Here is a 16600-nt window from a genome sequence, read left to right on the forward strand (position 1 = left end):
GAGTCCTGGGTAACTTTTACTGTCCTCAGGCCAGACAGGACCTGGCAGAAGATGAAAAGCTCCGCAAGGAGAGCTCTCCCTTTGCTTCTCCCGAGGGCTGAGGGAGCAGTGCCCTGGCTCCTCTGCTGTCCTTCCTGCCCACGGGGGCCCTCCAGGAAACTTCCCACTGCTGCTGTCTCCTCCTCTGGGGGATCTGTGCTGACGCCAGCCCGTAACGCCTCGCCTGGAGAACGCAATGGGCATTGGCACCTCGGGCTGTGTGATCTCATTCCTCCTGCTCCGGACACAGACCCGGACTGGGGGAAGGCCCCAGGCAGCAGGGGCTGAAGCAGGAATGAGAGATGAGAGGGGAAGGGAAGGTGGGTGACCCAGCTGACAGCCTGGGGATGTGCTGAGTGCCAAGGAGGAGCTGCGGGCTCCGAGCTGTGTTTTGGCTCCCTCTGTTCCGAGGGTGGGCTCAGGGGCTGTCCTGGCAGGTGGGGACAGGACAGGGGAGTCCGGATGTGTGGCCAGAATGAAGATTCCAGCTCAGCTCTCCCATCAGTGCCAGGTCCTCCCTCAGTCCCTTCTCCGTGGGTCACATTCCTGCCAAAGGAAGCAAAAGTGGCCCCTTTGAAGGACCAGCTGCAGTTTGGGAGTGCAGAGCTGCCCCTGGCACTTGGAGCTCCTTTTCCCCCCATTCCTCCACCCTTCTCCCAGCTCCCGCTCCTTGCTGGCTTTTGATGAGCTCATGTGGGCTGATTAGGTGGGATTTTAGTCAAAATCATTAGCTAGCTGATTAATTAATCGCTAAATGAAAATGTGAAGGACACAGAAGAGTTGAGATGTGCTGAGGGACTGAAGCCTCATGATCCCGCATTTATCCACACAGAGCTCTTGTGGGAGACACTCCAGTGTGTGCTTGGATCAGGGATTGCAGGGGCTGGTTCAGAGCTCCATAAATGGCAGCTGGGCACCTTCCTGTGTCCAGAAAATCAGAACACTTCCAGAGGTGCCAGGAATTACCTTGGGGAAGGCCCCAGGGTTGGCAGGCTGGTGGCTGCGCTTTTTTCTCACCTTCATTTCAAGCTAGCCCAGCGGGATGTGCTTGGGCATGATTTCTGTGATGGACCTTTCCTTTCTGCCTGCCCTGTTCTAGGGATGACGTTCAGATTCTTGCTTTCCACGGGATTTTAGCAAACAGCAGGATCGTTTTTACCCTCAGCTAGTTATTTTATCCGGGCTATTTCACCTCAACCCATCCCCACTCAGTTCTCATTTGACTTCTGCTTGCCACAATCACCAAAAAGCCTGGGAAAACCTGAAGAAAGGGTGACAGGGAAGAGCAGATCCCTTCAGAAAAGTGCTGATGTCTGTGACTTAATCTTGGCTTCCAGAGGAGATTGTGCTGCGGGGAGAACTGGAGGAAGGTTTTCAGCATTGAGGATGATAATTTGTGTTTCATGGCTGGCTGTGGTGCGTGCACATGGAATTTTTCAGGTCTTTTTCAGGATGAGAGAGGCCGAGAAGAAGCTGAGGAATAATTTGTCGGACAACAATCAGTCCCTCGCTGTGGTTTCCACCCCCTACTCCCACCCTGGACTCCCTGAACCCCTCTGGAAGGCTGAGGGCGGGCTGTGTGCCTGCCCTGGCTGCCTGTGATGTGTTTTCCCTCTCTTCTGTGCCCGCAGTGAATTTGCCAAGGAGCGAGAGCGGGTGGAGAACCGCCGGGCGTTCCTGAAGCTCCGCAGGCAGCAGCAAATCGAGCGGGAGCTCAACGGCTACCTGGAATGGATCTTCAAAGCAGGTGAGGCAGGGAGCTCCTGGGCTCGCCTGGGTGTGTTTTGGGGCAAGTGAGGGCTGGTGATGGGCTCCAGAATTAGTCCTTGGTGTGGCCAAGCCAGCCTCTTTGGTGTTGTTGGAATTCTTCCCGAGCGTTTGCACCGAAGTTACTGCAAAAGGATCTCGGTTTGGTTTGAGCAGAACTGAAGGAGCTGAGCAAACTTGATTGCTGAGATCAAAGCAATTGTCCTGAAACAGGATAATATAAAAAGCGATGGAGTGCTGTTGTAGTGCACCCTCACACCCCAGCAGGTGCTCCCATATTAGGGAAAGGGTTTAAGGAAAAGAGTTTAGGAAAAGAGTTTAAGCCTCACTCCTGAACTTTTAAGGAAGAAGAACCAGAAACTTCTGTGCTCCTCTCACTACAATTGGCCCAGTGCCAGGACAAAGCACCTGTTGGATTCTTTGGCTGTTCCTGAAGGAACGGAGCTGTTTTCTATTGGGCAGCAAGCCAAAAACCCCTCCTGGATCACTGAATACTTAAGAGAGAGCACAGGAGATTCTCGGGGCATTTTCAGGGTGTCTTGGCAGGTGCAAGGGACCTCCCTGCACCTTGCACGGCTTTTACTCTTTGGTTCTGTATAGTTTGTCATTGTCTTTAACTAAAACCTTTTTGCTTTTTCAAAACACACCCCATCAGCTGTCTCACTATTTTTTCAAGCCAATTCTGAGAGGCTGCTGGCATCCTTCAGAGCTTGATATGTCTTTGTGGGGCTAAAGCACACTGGCCTCACACAGAATTGTATCAGAGTGCCCAAAGCCTGCACAGAGGGGAACTGCTCCCTTCCACCACTAATTCCTGTGTTAATTACTCCCTGCCCCAGCTGGTTTATCAGCCTCCCTTTCTGTGCTGCTAAAACCCACTTGAGTGGCATTTTTTTATCAGCTACAAAGATCGCTTGCACAGAACTCCCCCCAGCCCACATTAACATTGCTTTATAACCATTGGAACTGAACATTGCTCTTTACTGTGGGGCGTGAGCAACTTTAACCAGGACCCAGACACATTAATTTAACACAAAATAGCATTTTTATCAAACTGCAACGATTGCCAATAACCTCCCTGCCTTATGGAGGAGCTGATATTTATATATTGACATAACGACAGTCAATTCTTTCATGCAGCACCAAGAAAACAGGGGGTAATTTCCTCCTTGCTTGCTTTTCAACCTCTGAGCCAAGTGAAAAGGCCTTTTAAAACAATGATGGGGGAGGAAAAGAAGTGCTGGTTTCTCAAGTGGATTCCTGGGTGCCATTTTAGACAGATCAGCTTCATCTTTACAGCTGAAATGTAAAATAGAAATATCAGCAGTTTATGTGGTGCTTTAAGCCCATTCCTTCTTGCAGCACTGCACAGGGTGACAATTGAGGGCCACTTGTGTTGTCAGACTTTTATTCACTGTGACTGTTCAGCAGCCACTCAGGCAGCCACTCTTCATTCTGTGCCTCTGGAGGAATCAGAAAATAAAGAATTCCCTTTCCATTTAGAACCCGTCTTCTCATTAGTTTACAGCTTTTGTGCAGCCTCAGCCTCAGATTAATTCTTGGCTTGCCCAGTGGCTGGAGCAGGGTTCCCTGGGCTTCTCCCTTTCTCATCCTGTCTTGCTTTTAAGGCTCTGGGTGATTTTTGGTCTCTAAATCCTGATCTCCATCAATGAAACAGAGCTGAGAATTCTCCTGCGGGGTTGAGGGTGGCTTCGTGTCACTTTGGGACCTGCTCTGCCCATCAGCAGCTGAACTTGTGAGAAACTTGGGATGGAGAAATTATAAAATGTACAGTCAACCTCTGCTCCAATTCCCATCTCCGTGGGAATTCCTGGCTCTTCCATTTCCTTGTTGCCAGGGCTGAATAAATGCCACACCAGTCTTGAGCGAAACTGCTGGAAAATGCACATTTTTTAGCCTAATAACACAGGTTCCAGAAGGTTTTGTGGAACAGGGAAGCGCAGGCAAAAGAGCTGAATCAGGGAATGTTAAAAATACTCTGGGAAGGCATTGTTGAGAATACAATGGGAATATAAAAGAGCCTCCTAGTACAGCTGAATAATAACAGTAATTAAAATCAGCTTAGCAGTGTTAATAAAATCTTTGAATAAAAATGCAGCGTGAAGGCAAAGCAGAGCAGAGAATCCGGGCTTTAGGACTGAGGCACTGGAAATTGGGGCTGTGCCGTCGCCGGGGATTTCCCAGCTCTGCTTTGGGGATTTCAGCTCTGAAATGATCTGGAATTCCTTGTCCAGGATCCAGCCAGGGAGGACAGACAGGAGTGGACAGAAATCCCTTGCAGCAGCCCCAGGCAGGAGCTGTTTGCATAAAGGGAAGAGCAAAAGCTCCTGGGATTCTGCTCTAATGAAACTCTGGAGAATTTGGTCATTATTCCTGGGAATATCTAATTGCTTTTAGATCCTTCTGCCGGCCTTGACCTCGTTGACTCTTGGAGAAAAGAGTGCCACGTGTTAACATCTCAGCTTGATTTTAAAAAACAAACCAACCCCACCAAGCTGTGTCCTGCCCTCACTTTAAATCCATTGCCTTTCTGCAGCGAGAGGGAGAATTCAGGAGTTCTTTTAATTACTTGTCTTTCTCTAATCTCCCTCTACCTTGTTTATCTTATTTTTTCGCTGCTCTAGAGCATCCAAAACCAATCAGCTCAGACCTCTCTCTTCCCCTGGAAGCCTCACCAGGTTTCCAATATTTCTAATATCCTCCCTGAGCATTTGGTTTGTTTGGTTTTTTTCCCCCCTCGTTTATTTTTGATGCAAGGCAGGAAGAGTGGAGAGCTGCATTCCAGTGCTTCATAAAATGGTGTCTTAATCCTTAGAAGGTTTTTGCTCTGTAATTTTTTACATATTCTGTGTAGTTGCTGGAGCTGGACAGGAGGTGCCCTTGTCCTTTGCAGCGCTCAGGTTTTTACCTCGAGGGTTGTTTTAGAGCCAAGGGAAGTGTGAGTGACTAAAATCACTCCTTTATCCGTGCCCTACCTCTCCTCAGCCAACAACAATCCCAATTTAACATCATGGTTGTTGTTCATTGACCACTCTGGAGTGTCATTAATGTTCCTCATTAATGTCTGTAATTCGAATTATCACAGAATCCCAGACTGGTTTGGGGCGGAAGCCTCATCCAGGCTGGCCTTGGGCACTGTCAGGGATCCAGGGGCAGCCACAGCTGCTCTGGGCACCCTGTGCCCTCCCAGGGAACAATTCCTGCCCAATCTCCCATCCAGCCCTGCCCTCCTTCAGTCTGAAGGCAGCTGTGCTTTCCAGAGGAATTACAAAGTGGGGAAGCCAAGCGATGCAATCCAGGCGAACGATTTTGCCCCTGCTGCTTTCTCCACTGAACTCCTCCGAGCTGCAGGAACTCCAAGGATGGAATTTTTGGACAACAGGGAACTACAAGTTCTCCACACAGAGTAAAGAGCTTATAAGCCCACAAATATTCTTTTGAAGATGTTTCTCTTATCTTACAAGGACATGAATCATTTGGAAAACACTGTTCAGAGACTCAAAGTCTTCCTGTTCAGGGCTAATCAAGTTTCGCACATTTTAATTCTTTCCAAATCCACCTTTTTCACACAAAACCGGAGGGCCTCTGTTCTCCTAGAGTGCCAGGCTTTGGGAATGGTTTCACCTCTCTCTCCCAGCCCATCCCTTGGCCCATTCCCTGGCACGACAGAGCTTTCTGAACTGCAGGTTTCAGGTTTCTTTAGAAGAGCAGAGCCCCTGGATAGAGATGGGAACAGACACCTCCAGCGACGAGCCCCGTGTGAGGTGCCAGGGCAGGGCAATTGCCACCAAGACACAGCAGAGTTCCCTGGGACAGTGTGACAGCCACTTCTGAGGGCTCCATCTTTATCAGCTTTTTCTATTTACCCAGACAGAAATGAAATTCATTTAGTCTTTGTTTTTCCTCACCTCTGTTGCCTGTGGAGTGTGAGTTATTTCCAGCAATCTGCTCCCCCTCTGAGCCCCCAGTGTCCTCTCTCCCCACACCAAAGAGGAGAAGAGGCAGCACTTTCTCTGCTGCTTTGCCTTTTTTTCCAGCCCAGTCACAACTAGCACTTAATGATCAAAAATTCCTCTTGCTGCTGAGACACCCCTGGCCCTGATACCCTGGCCAAGCCCCTGAGCCTTTGTCTGGAGGCTCAGAATTGCTGCTCTGGTCCCATCTCTCTGCTGAACATTTCTCCTAATGCAGAGGCTCCGTTTTTGGGGGGCTTTTCAGGTGCCCAGTTCTCTCCTTCCAGGCTCTGCTAGGGCTGACTAAAGGCAAAGCAGCTCCTGAGGCTCTGTTCAGGATGCTCTGGCTGGGTGAAAACACCTCCTGGCAGCGCTCAGTGACCTGCTGAGCTCTCTTTTTAGCCTTAAAAACCTCCTGGGATAGCTCTGGATTCCCAGAGGACACGAGGCAGACAGGAATAATTGTCAAGGGACAGAACCTGGGAACTCTGCAGGAGGAGAGCGAGGCTTGAGGGAATTTCAGAGGTGAAAGAGGGTTGGATTATCTTAAAGAAACAGCAAAACTGAGCCCAGATGTGTCTATGGATGGAGATTTGTTTGGGCACCAATTCAGGACCCTGAATTTGGGGCAGAGGTGTGCAGGGTTGTCTTGTAGGAGTAATTTGTAGGTGAGAATCCAGAATAGCAGCAGCCTTTGGGAAGGGTCTCCCTGCCTATCCCATCCCTTCCCTGTGTTTCAGGGCAGTCAGACTGGGAATTGCCATTTCATTGCTCCCATATTTTAGCCTTTGAACATCAGTGGAGCTTTCCTTGGGGAGGACTTCAGAAGAACCTTTTGGTCTGAGGTGCTGGTTGGTCAGAGGAGTCTCCTGCACTGTCTAAAAAAGCCCATTTCACTCTTCTGACCTGTCTTAAGAAGACTTGAAAACCACCTGGATTGCAGGTGGGAACTGCAGGCACAACTTGGGGGTTTTTGGAAGGACTTTATGGCTCTTAAAGTGCAGCTTTGAGCTCATCTGACCCTTTTAACCCTCTCAGCTCTCCTTTCTTTCACATCTCTGGTGCATTACTGTGCCCTTTTGTATTTCCTTCCCCTCTGCTGGGGTTTCCAGCTTTCCTCAGTCCTTGGTATTATTTTTCAGCCTTCTCAGTTTGCTGTCTTATTAAAATATCATTCGCTCTCTCTCCCAGATGATTAATAAAGAGATTATATAAGGCTTGTGTGGCTTATATAGGCTTATATAAGGCTGATCCCTCTGGTATCCTCCTAGACAGCTCTCAGCTCCACACTTTGATGTTTGGCCTCTGGTTTGTTTGTATTTATTTTTCTGAAGTTACTCTTCCATTTCGACTGGCTTAAACGGACTCCAAAGCCAAATTTGGTGGGAACACGGGAGTCAGATGTTTTAGCAAGAACCCAAATCACACTGATGGAATTACAGGCGTGTGAATTTGCCATTTATAAGAAGAGAAGGAAGTGTGTGGAGTTTACCAGCTGCCAACTCGATGTTTTGTTTGCTTTGGGTTGTCCTCTAGCAGATCCCCACATCAGTTTCCAGCAGCAAACTAAAGCTCTGTGATTCTGAGTGAGGTCTCAAGTATTGGCACAGCAAATTGGCCAGGGGGGTGGCAGTGCCCTGGGAAACCTCAGGAAATTGGGTTGTTGGAGTTCTGGAAACCTGGATTTGGGGATTTTAGTATATAGTAATGTGTGTGAGTCAAGATGGAGGATTTTAGGTGTTGTCTTAGTCCTTCTTCACCTTCTTCTTCCTTCTTCTTCATGGGTTTGGGTGGTTTTCTGCAATTGGGCGAAGAAGATCTGCATTGCAGGCCTCAGGTAGTCAATAATGAGTCAAAAGTATAAATAATATAGGTGTCATGTCGTTATTAGGAGATTATTGCTTAAATAACCTTGGAAAGAGTTAGAACCATCTCCATTTTTACCTTGTTTCTCCAGCTTGTTAGTTAGGCTCACGGCTTGTGAGTCTGTAAATACTGTAAATAGATAAGATAATAAACAACCAAGTCCAAACTCAATCCCTCGTTTCCCATGTTATTCATCCTGACCTTGGCAGAGAGAGAAAAGAAGCCAAAACCATCACAGGTTGTCTTTCACACAGATAAAAATTATTCCATTTTGGGAGGTTTGTTTTTAGCGTTTCCTGATTTTTTTTTTTCAAATTTAGGACAGTGCAAGGTTGTATTTTGGAGATGAGTTGCAGAGGAATGGAAAGGTGGTGTTGCAATCCCCCAAGGAAAACTTGCTGTGGGTTTTATTTGGACGAGGATTTGATGTGGTGGCTCTGTGGTGACAGCGGGTCTCCTGCCGTGTGGCCCTGCTGCTCTCACCCTCTGCTCCCCAGGGCTGAATCCTGATGTTTTGGAGACAAAAGAGCAGTGGTGGGTGTGGAGCACCTTCCCAAACTGTCTCCAGTGTGGGTGGGCATGAGGGACCTTCCCGGGGCTTGTGGGGACTCGTGGTCCTGCCCGGCCTGGAGGAAGGTCCTTGGGGATGATGAGAGCTGGGTGAAGAACCCGGCGGGTGTTTGTGAGGAGGGATCTCACGGGAGAAGTGATTTGTTTGGAATCTTCCCCGTGTGCGAGAGGGACACGGGCTGAGAAGCACATCCCCGAGCCAGGAATTCCTCTGCAGACTCTGTCAGGGGCGGGCTGGGTGGCACTGGGACAGACTGGGTGGCACTGGGACGGGCTGGGTGGCACTGGGAGGGCTGAGTGGCACTGGAACCCGAGGCTGACTCCGGCCGCTTTTCCTTCCCCAGAGGAGGTCATGCTGGCCGAGGAGGACAAGAACGCCGAAGAGAAGTCCCCTCTGGACGGTAGGTGGCTTTGCTGGGCATTTTCCTCCTGTGCCACGGGAGAGGTTCCACCGCTGTCACTGCCACGCCTTCCTCCCGAGCAGGAGGATGCTCCCGCATGCACCCGGCACAGATCCGGCCGCAGAGCCCCTTCTCCCGGGGCTCCTGCAGGCTGCAGGTGGCTGAGGAGCAGTTATGGGACACCCCACAGCGCCCCGGGATGGGGTCGTGCCCTCGGGGTCGGTGCCCAGGCCCTGCCGAGGGCGGCTGGCCGTGTGTGCGCGGGGTAGAGGCTGCCAGAAGGACGGAGAAGAGCGAATGCGCTGACCGAGAGAAGGAAGGCAGGGCTCCGAACGGATTTGGCCAAGGGACTGAGCCCCCTGTTAGCTGTAAGCAGTAAGACATAACAGGGTGTGGTGATCCTTCCTTCCGACGTGCGAGCCCAGCGCGGCAGGACGGCCGCAGGAGCCGAGCAGCGAGGCCACGGGGATGCTCCCCCTGTGCCTCCAGCCCCGACAGCTCTTAGGATGCGCCAGCCACTCAAAGCTCAGTTAAAGATTCTTCCCTCTCCCTTTTCTGACCATCTTTCGTCCTCCCATGTCTCCTCCTTTCCCCTCCCCTCCCTCCCCCCCCTCTTTTTTTTTCTCCTCCCATTCACTGTCAGGGAGGGCCGCCTCGGAAGGGCCGATTCCTCAAGGCACGGCGCCGGCAGAGACTGGCAGCGGCAGCAGCTACAACAGTGAGTGGATTGCAAATCACCAGGGGCTTAGGTGGCACACAGGGGCAGCTTCCTTCCCCGCACAGCCCCCGTGCCCAGGTCACCGCTGACAAAGTCCCCAGGTGGTTTATTTTTTGGCCTGGCTCCGAGGCGTGCCGCTCTCCGGAGCATCAGGTGCTGCTGGTCCAGCCGGTCCAGCCCGGTGACCTGCGCCGGGGGAGGGTTTGGGGCTGGAAGAGCTGGGGCTGCAGCAGGTCAGGGCTGAGTGAGGTGTGCGTGGCCAGTCCTGGTGTGCGTGCCGGGGGTGTGTGTGAGCTGGGGAAGCCTGTCCCGCACGTGGCTGCAGCCAGGGCTGTCAGGCTTCAGCTGGAATTGGTGTCTGGAGGAGCAGGCGGAGAGGCTGAGTGCTGTGAGAAACTCGAGGCCCGGAGATGCTCAGGCTCCTCTTATCCTAAAGCCAAAGGAGCCCGAGAATGTTCCCAGCCTTGGAGCAACTGGTGTGGAGCAGCCCACGTCTGTGGTGGCAAATTCTCGGTCCCCAAAACAGAGGGACGTGGCATGCAGAGAGATGCGCAACCTCACTGCCAAACACACGGAGGAGTTTTCTGGGGGAGAAGATAAAAAGCTGCTCAATTCACGCCAGGGAGTGTTGGGAAACTTTAATCCCGGTGCTGAGGATGGCCCTGGACATGCCGGAGTGTGCTGGGACAGACGCAGCCTGAGGGACCCCGAAGCTGGAATTGCTGGGACTGAGGATTCAGCCTAGAGCTGGGTGGGGCAGCGAGGAGCACAGAGGGTTCTTTGCAAAACGATGGATCCAGATCACAGGTTCAGAGCATCCTCTCCTCTCCCAGCCCCTCCCAACCTCTGGGTGACGCTCTGGGTGTTCCCTTGAAGTGACCGAAGCACGACCCTTAGGAGCAGGAAGCGCATCCACGTCTGTGCCAGGGCAGGGCAGTCCTGTAGGGTGCGGGGATGTTGTGGAGGAGCCTCCCCGGGGCAGTCTCTGCAGCGTGAGTGGCTTTGCTGTGTGTGCCCACGGACCAGTCTGTATCACCACACCGTGGGGTGTCTTACTGCTGATAGAAAGTGCTGCTTTAGTTACTGTTTGTCTCGAAGCTGTCACCAAACTGTACCAACGTGATTTTTTTCTTTCTGCCACTTCTCAAGGTTCTGCAGGTAGGTGGTCCTGGGAGGAGCGTCCCCAGTGCTCCTGCCTCACCTCCCGTGCTCTGGGTGGACAGTGCAGAGCTCTCATTCCCTGTTGGAGTAAATGTAGTGATGTTTGCCCTCCCCACTAAAAGCTGCTTTTGGAGGGGGGAAAAAAAAACAACAACCAAAAAAGTGTTTTCAAAGAATTCCCACGTCCCCAGAGGGCAGGGATGGCACACCGGGTGCTGCTGAGAGGTGCTCACTGACGTGTGGCCGCTTTTCCCACGCAGCCCTTCTGCTCCTTGAGGCACGGCTGGGTGGTGACCTGAGCTCTGTAAATGCTGACTCCCTCATGGTGCCCACTGCGAGCAGCACTGACGGTTCCAGGGGTGGCAGCGCTCATCTCCCAGCCCCGGGGGGCTCAGGAAGCTCCAGTGTCCCTGCCCAGCCTTTGTGCTGTGCTGAAAGGGCCCAGCAGCTGCAGGGACCCCTCCACCACCCTCCTGCGTCTGCTGCATGAAGTGAAACGTGCACAGCTGTGCCTGGCAAACCTTCAGGAGCTGGAAGGGCAAAGAAGTGAAGCACCCTGGCCCTGCAAGGTTGTGGGTTGTCCGGTTTGCTCCAGGGTACCCTGGTGGGAGAGCTTTAAGCTGGCATTGGGAAGGAAATGCTGGTCCTGGAGAGTGAAGGGAGGGGGAGAGAGAATCCACTCTGCATCCTCACGGGGCATTTTCTCTTTAATTTGCACGCAGTGTTGAAAAGAGCCGCAATAAAGAAGAGCAAAAACGACCTGATTCATGCAGAAGAAGGTGAGGACCATTTCACAGACATTTGCTCCGTTGGTGAGTACTGGCTTCGCATCCCCCGAGGTTTCGATCTCCACCTGAACCTGTCCATGCCATGTTTCCTCCTCTGGAGCGCCTCCTTGGCTCCAGAAGCTGCAGTTTCCTGAAGGAGAATGAATTTCCACTGCTGCTGCAGCAGCACTCGACTGCCCAAAGCAAACAGCTCCGTGGCTTCACCCCTCTCCCTGCGCTGCCTGGCTCAGCTCTTGCATGCTGCACCCCTGAGAGAGCCCTGCAAGGCCTGGGGACAATCCCTGCTGGGCTGGCCAACCCGGGATTCTGCTTGGAACCTGCTCATTCATGCTACTGAACCCCAAATCTGCCAGACAACACTGCTGGAGGGAGGAGAGGAAGTGGCCACAGTCCCCTTGTCCACTAATGCCCAGCTGAGGTGTCGCAGCCTTTGCGGTGGGAATGGTCACTGGGAGGTGCTGGGCAGTGACCTCAATTCTCTCATCCTTGTCTTGGAGGAAGACCTTAAAGCAGTTTTAAAGCCAGATCTGGAGATCCAGTGCCGAGCAGGGCGTCCTGCCCTGTGGGGCGTTGCTGGGGTGAATTTGGGCTCCTCAGGCTGAGGAGGTGCTGCGCATTGTGCAGCTCCCAGAGCTGATTCCCTGCTGAGCTCTGCCCAGCTGGGGACGCAGAGGCAGCTCTGGGCTGCCAGGGGAGGCTCTGAGCACTCAGCACCCACCTCGGGGAGCTGCTGGAGCCAAAACCCCCTCAGCCGTGGGAGAGGCATCTCCTGCTGCTCTGCAGTCGGGTGCTTTGCTTCTCCCCGTGCCTGTTGTTGGAGTCTGTTTTGCTGCTGAAGCAGCAGATGTTCTCATTATCTTCCAAAGAAATGTCTTGGCAGTCCAGTCCCCACGAAGCAGCAAATCCTGGATGCACAGGAGGAGCAGCACAAGCAGCACATTTGAGAATCCGTGTCCGTGGCTGCTTGCACAGCATGAGTGCCTCAATTGCCCTTTGGAAAGCTGGCACTGATGTTTTCAGGGATCACAGCCGCTGCTGGAATTATTTTTTCCCCCCCCCTTTAAAGGAAGACACGGTTGCAGAAAATGAGCGTGGCTTTGGCATGTTCCTGACACCAGCACTGAGCTGCCCCAGTCCCCTGGACTGCAGGGCTTGTGGTGAAACTGCTGCCACTTCCAGGAGAGGTTTGGTGCTGAAAAAGGGCAAAAATGCAGCAGCCTGTGTGCATTTTTGGTTTGGTTTGTTGTTGGTTTTTTTTTTTTTCTCGGATCTCTGCATGGATAACAAGGAATGGTCATTTTCTTGGAATATTTGCTCACGGTTGCAATAATGACGAGATCTTTGCCTCCAAATCCAAGTCCCTCCAGGCTCTGGGCAGCCAGTGCCACGCCAACAGATCTTGGAGTTCAGCATTTCAGGTGGCAAAGGATGAGGAGCATCTGGGCTCGGGAATAATCCCAGGCAGAGCTGGGAACTGTCTCGGGAGCATATGGCAGGGAAAATAACAGCAGTGCTTTCCACCTTCTGCCAGTGCTTCACCCACTTGGGAGTAGTGGGTTTTGATTTTGATTCATGGAACGAGGCAGAAAAGAAGGAATGGATTAAGCAGCTACTTCTGCAGGCTTGTGAAGAGGCTGAAATGCAGAGCATAAACAATCAGATCACGTGGGCAATTACACAAAGAGGATCTGTTTTGGAGAAAAGGGGTTTTGGGATGGTTTTCTGTGATGTGTTCAGATGGGAGCAGAAGGAGCGTGGAAGGACTGACAAATAATCCCTGAGCGCCATGTGAAGATGCAGCTCAGGCTGGGGGAAGCTTTGCCAGGTCTCTCTCCGGCCATTGGCTGAAAATATTGCACTTTAATTCAAACACAAGCATCTTGATGAGCTTTATAAGTGCAGTGTAAAGCTCTGTGGTGGTAAACACTTCACAGGGTGTTCTCTGCAGTTGTTCTTAGCTTTGATTCTTCTCTTTCCACTCCCACTGGCTTCACGCCCTCTGTGCTAGGGCACTGCCTTGATTCCCAGACACCAAAGCCTGGAGAAGGGGATGTTTGCCATGTCAGAGCAGTTTAAATATCACTGCTTTGCTTTTCTGGAAGATCAGCAGAGAGGGGTGAGAGGGCAGCACTGTTCCTTTGCCTGGCTGGGAGAACAGAGGGGCTTGGATATCCGAGGGCTCTGTACCTGCTCAGGAGTGCTGTGATATGAAGCAGCCTAAATCCCAGCCTGTGGCTCTTCTTGTTGTCTTAAGGCAGAGGAAGGGCACTGTGATTTCTTCTCTTCCAGACTGCCAAAGGCAGGATTTTCAAACCAACAGCAGAACACGCTGATTTTTTCAGCGAGGAGTTTGTTCAAAGCCTGGCCAAGTCCAGCTCTGCTTTTGGAGTGCTGGTGGATGGCCAGAAATGTGAAATGGAGCAGAGAGCTCACTCTCCATGGGGGAACATCACACTTGTGTGGGGCTGTGAGGCTTGGAGAACCCGCTGCTGTCACATCTGGATGCCTCACCCTTTCTCTGGCCGCCGTGGTTGATATTGCAGGATGAGGCTGGGTGAGATTCCCACCCTTTCCCGGTGCTGACACGGAGGTGATCACACTCCCAGATTTGGCTGCTGAAGCCAGAGCTCTTTGTTCATGTCACCGAGCCCAGGAGAGTCACCTGCTCCAGGACAGGAGGACATGTCCTGCTCCTCCTGCTGGGCTGCTCCATCCCAGGATGGGGAAGGGCAGTAATGACATCTTGTCACAAACCACAGGCTGTGGCCAGCCTGGCACAGTCACCATTTCCCCCGCTTGCAGCAGCTCCTGTGGCTGCTGCGGAGGAGCCCCAAGGGGTCCATGTGTTTATTCCCTTATTCCTGATTTCTCCTGCCTCAGCACTGGTTGGAGATTACCTTTTCAGCTGCGCAGTGCCTCTACCCCAGGGGCAGAGCTGACATCAGGAATCATTCCTTCCATCAGTTTCCTGTTGTTGAAACCCTTGACTCTTTGCCAGGGTTTTGGCCCGGAGTGGAAATGGAGCTTGATAGAGGCAGAATTGAGACAAATGAGTGGCCGCCCCCAAAATCTGATGCTCGGAGGCAGATTGAACCCTCTGCTGAGGAAATACCTGAGGCTGGAGAGTGAAATGAGGAGAATTCACTCAAGTCCATAGCAACTGGCCCTTGGAGCAGGGAAAATAGAGGATCGGCTTTCCTGTTGCACCTACCCAGCTCCACGAGGATGTGCTCCATCCACGCCGAGGGCAGAAATTCCCTGTGTCAACCAGGAAAAAGGGATGAGTTTAACGGGGACAATCAGGATCGCTGCAAAGCTTTGGAGGCCCAGTTTAGATGGTGGAGCTGGGCATTGAGCCATGAAGTTTTAAAACCCCAGCCTTCATCCCTCATTATAAGCGAGATGCCCTTGCTCAACCCCATTCTCGACATTCCCAGCTTCCCGCTGAGCTGTTTCCTGGTGCTTGGAGAGGCTCTGTGTGCCCAGGAACCCCCTCCAGCCTTTTCCCTGCCTGGGTGGGCTGTGGTGACTCTTCTTTCTGTCCCAGGGTCTCCCTTTGCCCGCGCCAGTTTGAAGAGTGGGAAGAACGAGAGCTCGTCCTACTTCAGGAGGAAGGAGAAGATGTTCCGCTTCTTCATCCGCCGCATGGTGAAGGCTCAGAGCTTCTACTGGGTCGTGCTCTGCGTGGTGGCCCTCAACACCCTCTGCGTGGCCATGGTGCACTATGACCAGCCCGAGAAGCTGACCACTGCCCTCTGTGAGTACTGGCCTGTCCTGGTTTAGGGCAAATTTGGGAGAAGACCTCCCAGATTTGGGAGAAAACTTCCCAAATTTGGGAGCAGACCCAAACGGCCCCTCCCCCAACTGGTCTGGGAAAGAATTTCCTTGGAGAAAAGTGGAAAAAACTGTTTATTTAACAAACAAAGTCCCCACAAGCACAAAAAAAAAAAAAAAGAATAATATGAAACAATAAAACCTTTCGTTGCTCTGACGTGAGATGGTAAATTGAGACAGTCCTTGCTGTGGGTAGCTCAGCTCGCTCAGTCTCTTATCAGCTCCTCCGGAGGTCCAGGCCCTGGTGGGCCGCAGGTGTGAGCTCCTGGTGCTGCTCTGGGTTTTCAGTCCAGAGCAGGTTTAAACAACCCCAAGAGAAAGGGGAAAAAAACCAGTCCAGGGAACTTCTGTGCCCTAGCTAGCTAAACTTACTAAAAGCACAGGAGATCTCTGTCCCAGTCTGTCCGTGCTGCAGACAGCACAGTCTGGGAGAAGGAATGTGTAGGAGTCAGGCAGTTTCTCAAAACAAACTCTGTGCTGCTTCTTTCTCCCCTTCACTCTCAGAACCAGTCGTTAGGGCACAGAACTCAATATCCGGCACACACAGAACAGACAGCTGGGGGCACAAGCATCACAAAGTCACCCCAGGACACGGCCACTCCCGTTCCCTCGGCAGCTCCGGCGTTTCTGATCCCGCAGGGCCGTGTCCCAGCCTGGCTCTCAGCTTCCCTTGGCTCTCCTGACTCACCAGTCATGGAACCACGGAATGGTTTGGGTGGGAAGGGAGCTTAAAGCTCAGCTTATTCCACCCCTGTGCAGGGATACCTTCTGCTAGACCCTGTCCAGCCCGGCCTTGGACACTGCCAGGGATCCAGGGGCAGACACAGCTCCTCTGGGAATTCCATTCCAATCCCTCCCCACACTCCCAGGGAACAATTCCTTCCCAACATCCCATCCATCCCTACCCTCTGGTGGTGGAAAGCCATTCCCCTTGTCCTGGCACTCCAGGCCCTTGTAAATTGTCTCTCTTTACCTTCCCTGTCAGCTCCCTCAGGTCCTGGAAGGCCACATTTAGGTCATCTCAAAGCTTCCCTTCTCCACACTGAACAATCCCAATTCTCTTTCAGATCATACTTCAAATTATTGAATCATACAATTCAGAAAACAAAAAAATCCACCAGGGTGTTAGTTGGAGAGAGGAATGTTATCCTAAAGCTTATTGCAAAGTTGAGATTCAAGCGGGTGTAAAGCTTGGTGCAGGGCAGGAGGAATTGTCCTGGAATAGGGCAGGAGGAATTGTCTTGGAATAGGGCAGGAGGAGGAATTGTCCTGGAGCAGGATGCACAAAAGGAAGGGGAATGCTGCCTGGGAAAAGCAGGATTCTCTGGCTAACCTGTGTCCAGAGAACTGCAAATCTGTGTCACTTTTGCAGCTGATTTGCACCCATGGGTGATTCCTGTTGGGAATTCTCTGGCAGCTCTGATATTCCCGGGATAGCAGCAGGTGGAAGGGCCTGTGAGATAAAAATCCTGCCAGTGCTTG

At 52.1% G+C, this 16600-nt stretch overlaps 1 protein-coding gene across 1 annotated transcript in view; it reads left to right on the forward strand.

Moving 5' to 3' along the window:
* CACNA1B (calcium voltage-gated channel subunit alpha1 B) overlaps positions 1 to 16600 on the forward strand; it is a 298701-nt gene that overhangs the window by 150665 nt on the left and 131436 nt on the right. The window contains exons 8-12 of the mRNA XM_066201321.1: positions 1671 to 1786; positions 8561 to 8617; positions 9261 to 9335; positions 11219 to 11308; positions 14832 to 15041. Of these exons, the coding sequence (XP_066057418.1) occupies positions 1671 to 1786; positions 8561 to 8617; positions 9261 to 9335; positions 11219 to 11308; positions 14832 to 15041 (548 nt within the window). The remainder of the gene's footprint in view (positions 1 to 1670; positions 1787 to 8560; positions 8618 to 9260; positions 9336 to 11218; positions 11309 to 14831; positions 15042 to 16600) is intronic.

Source organism: Chamaea fasciata, unplaced genomic scaffold (assembly GCF_029207755.1).
Source record: "Chamaea fasciata isolate MVZ Bird 193981 ecotype frontalis unplaced genomic scaffold, bChaFas1.0.hap1 SCAF_20, whole genome shotgun sequence".
Classification (NCBI taxonomy): Eukaryota; Metazoa; Chordata; class Aves; order Passeriformes; family Sylviidae; genus Chamaea; species Chamaea fasciata.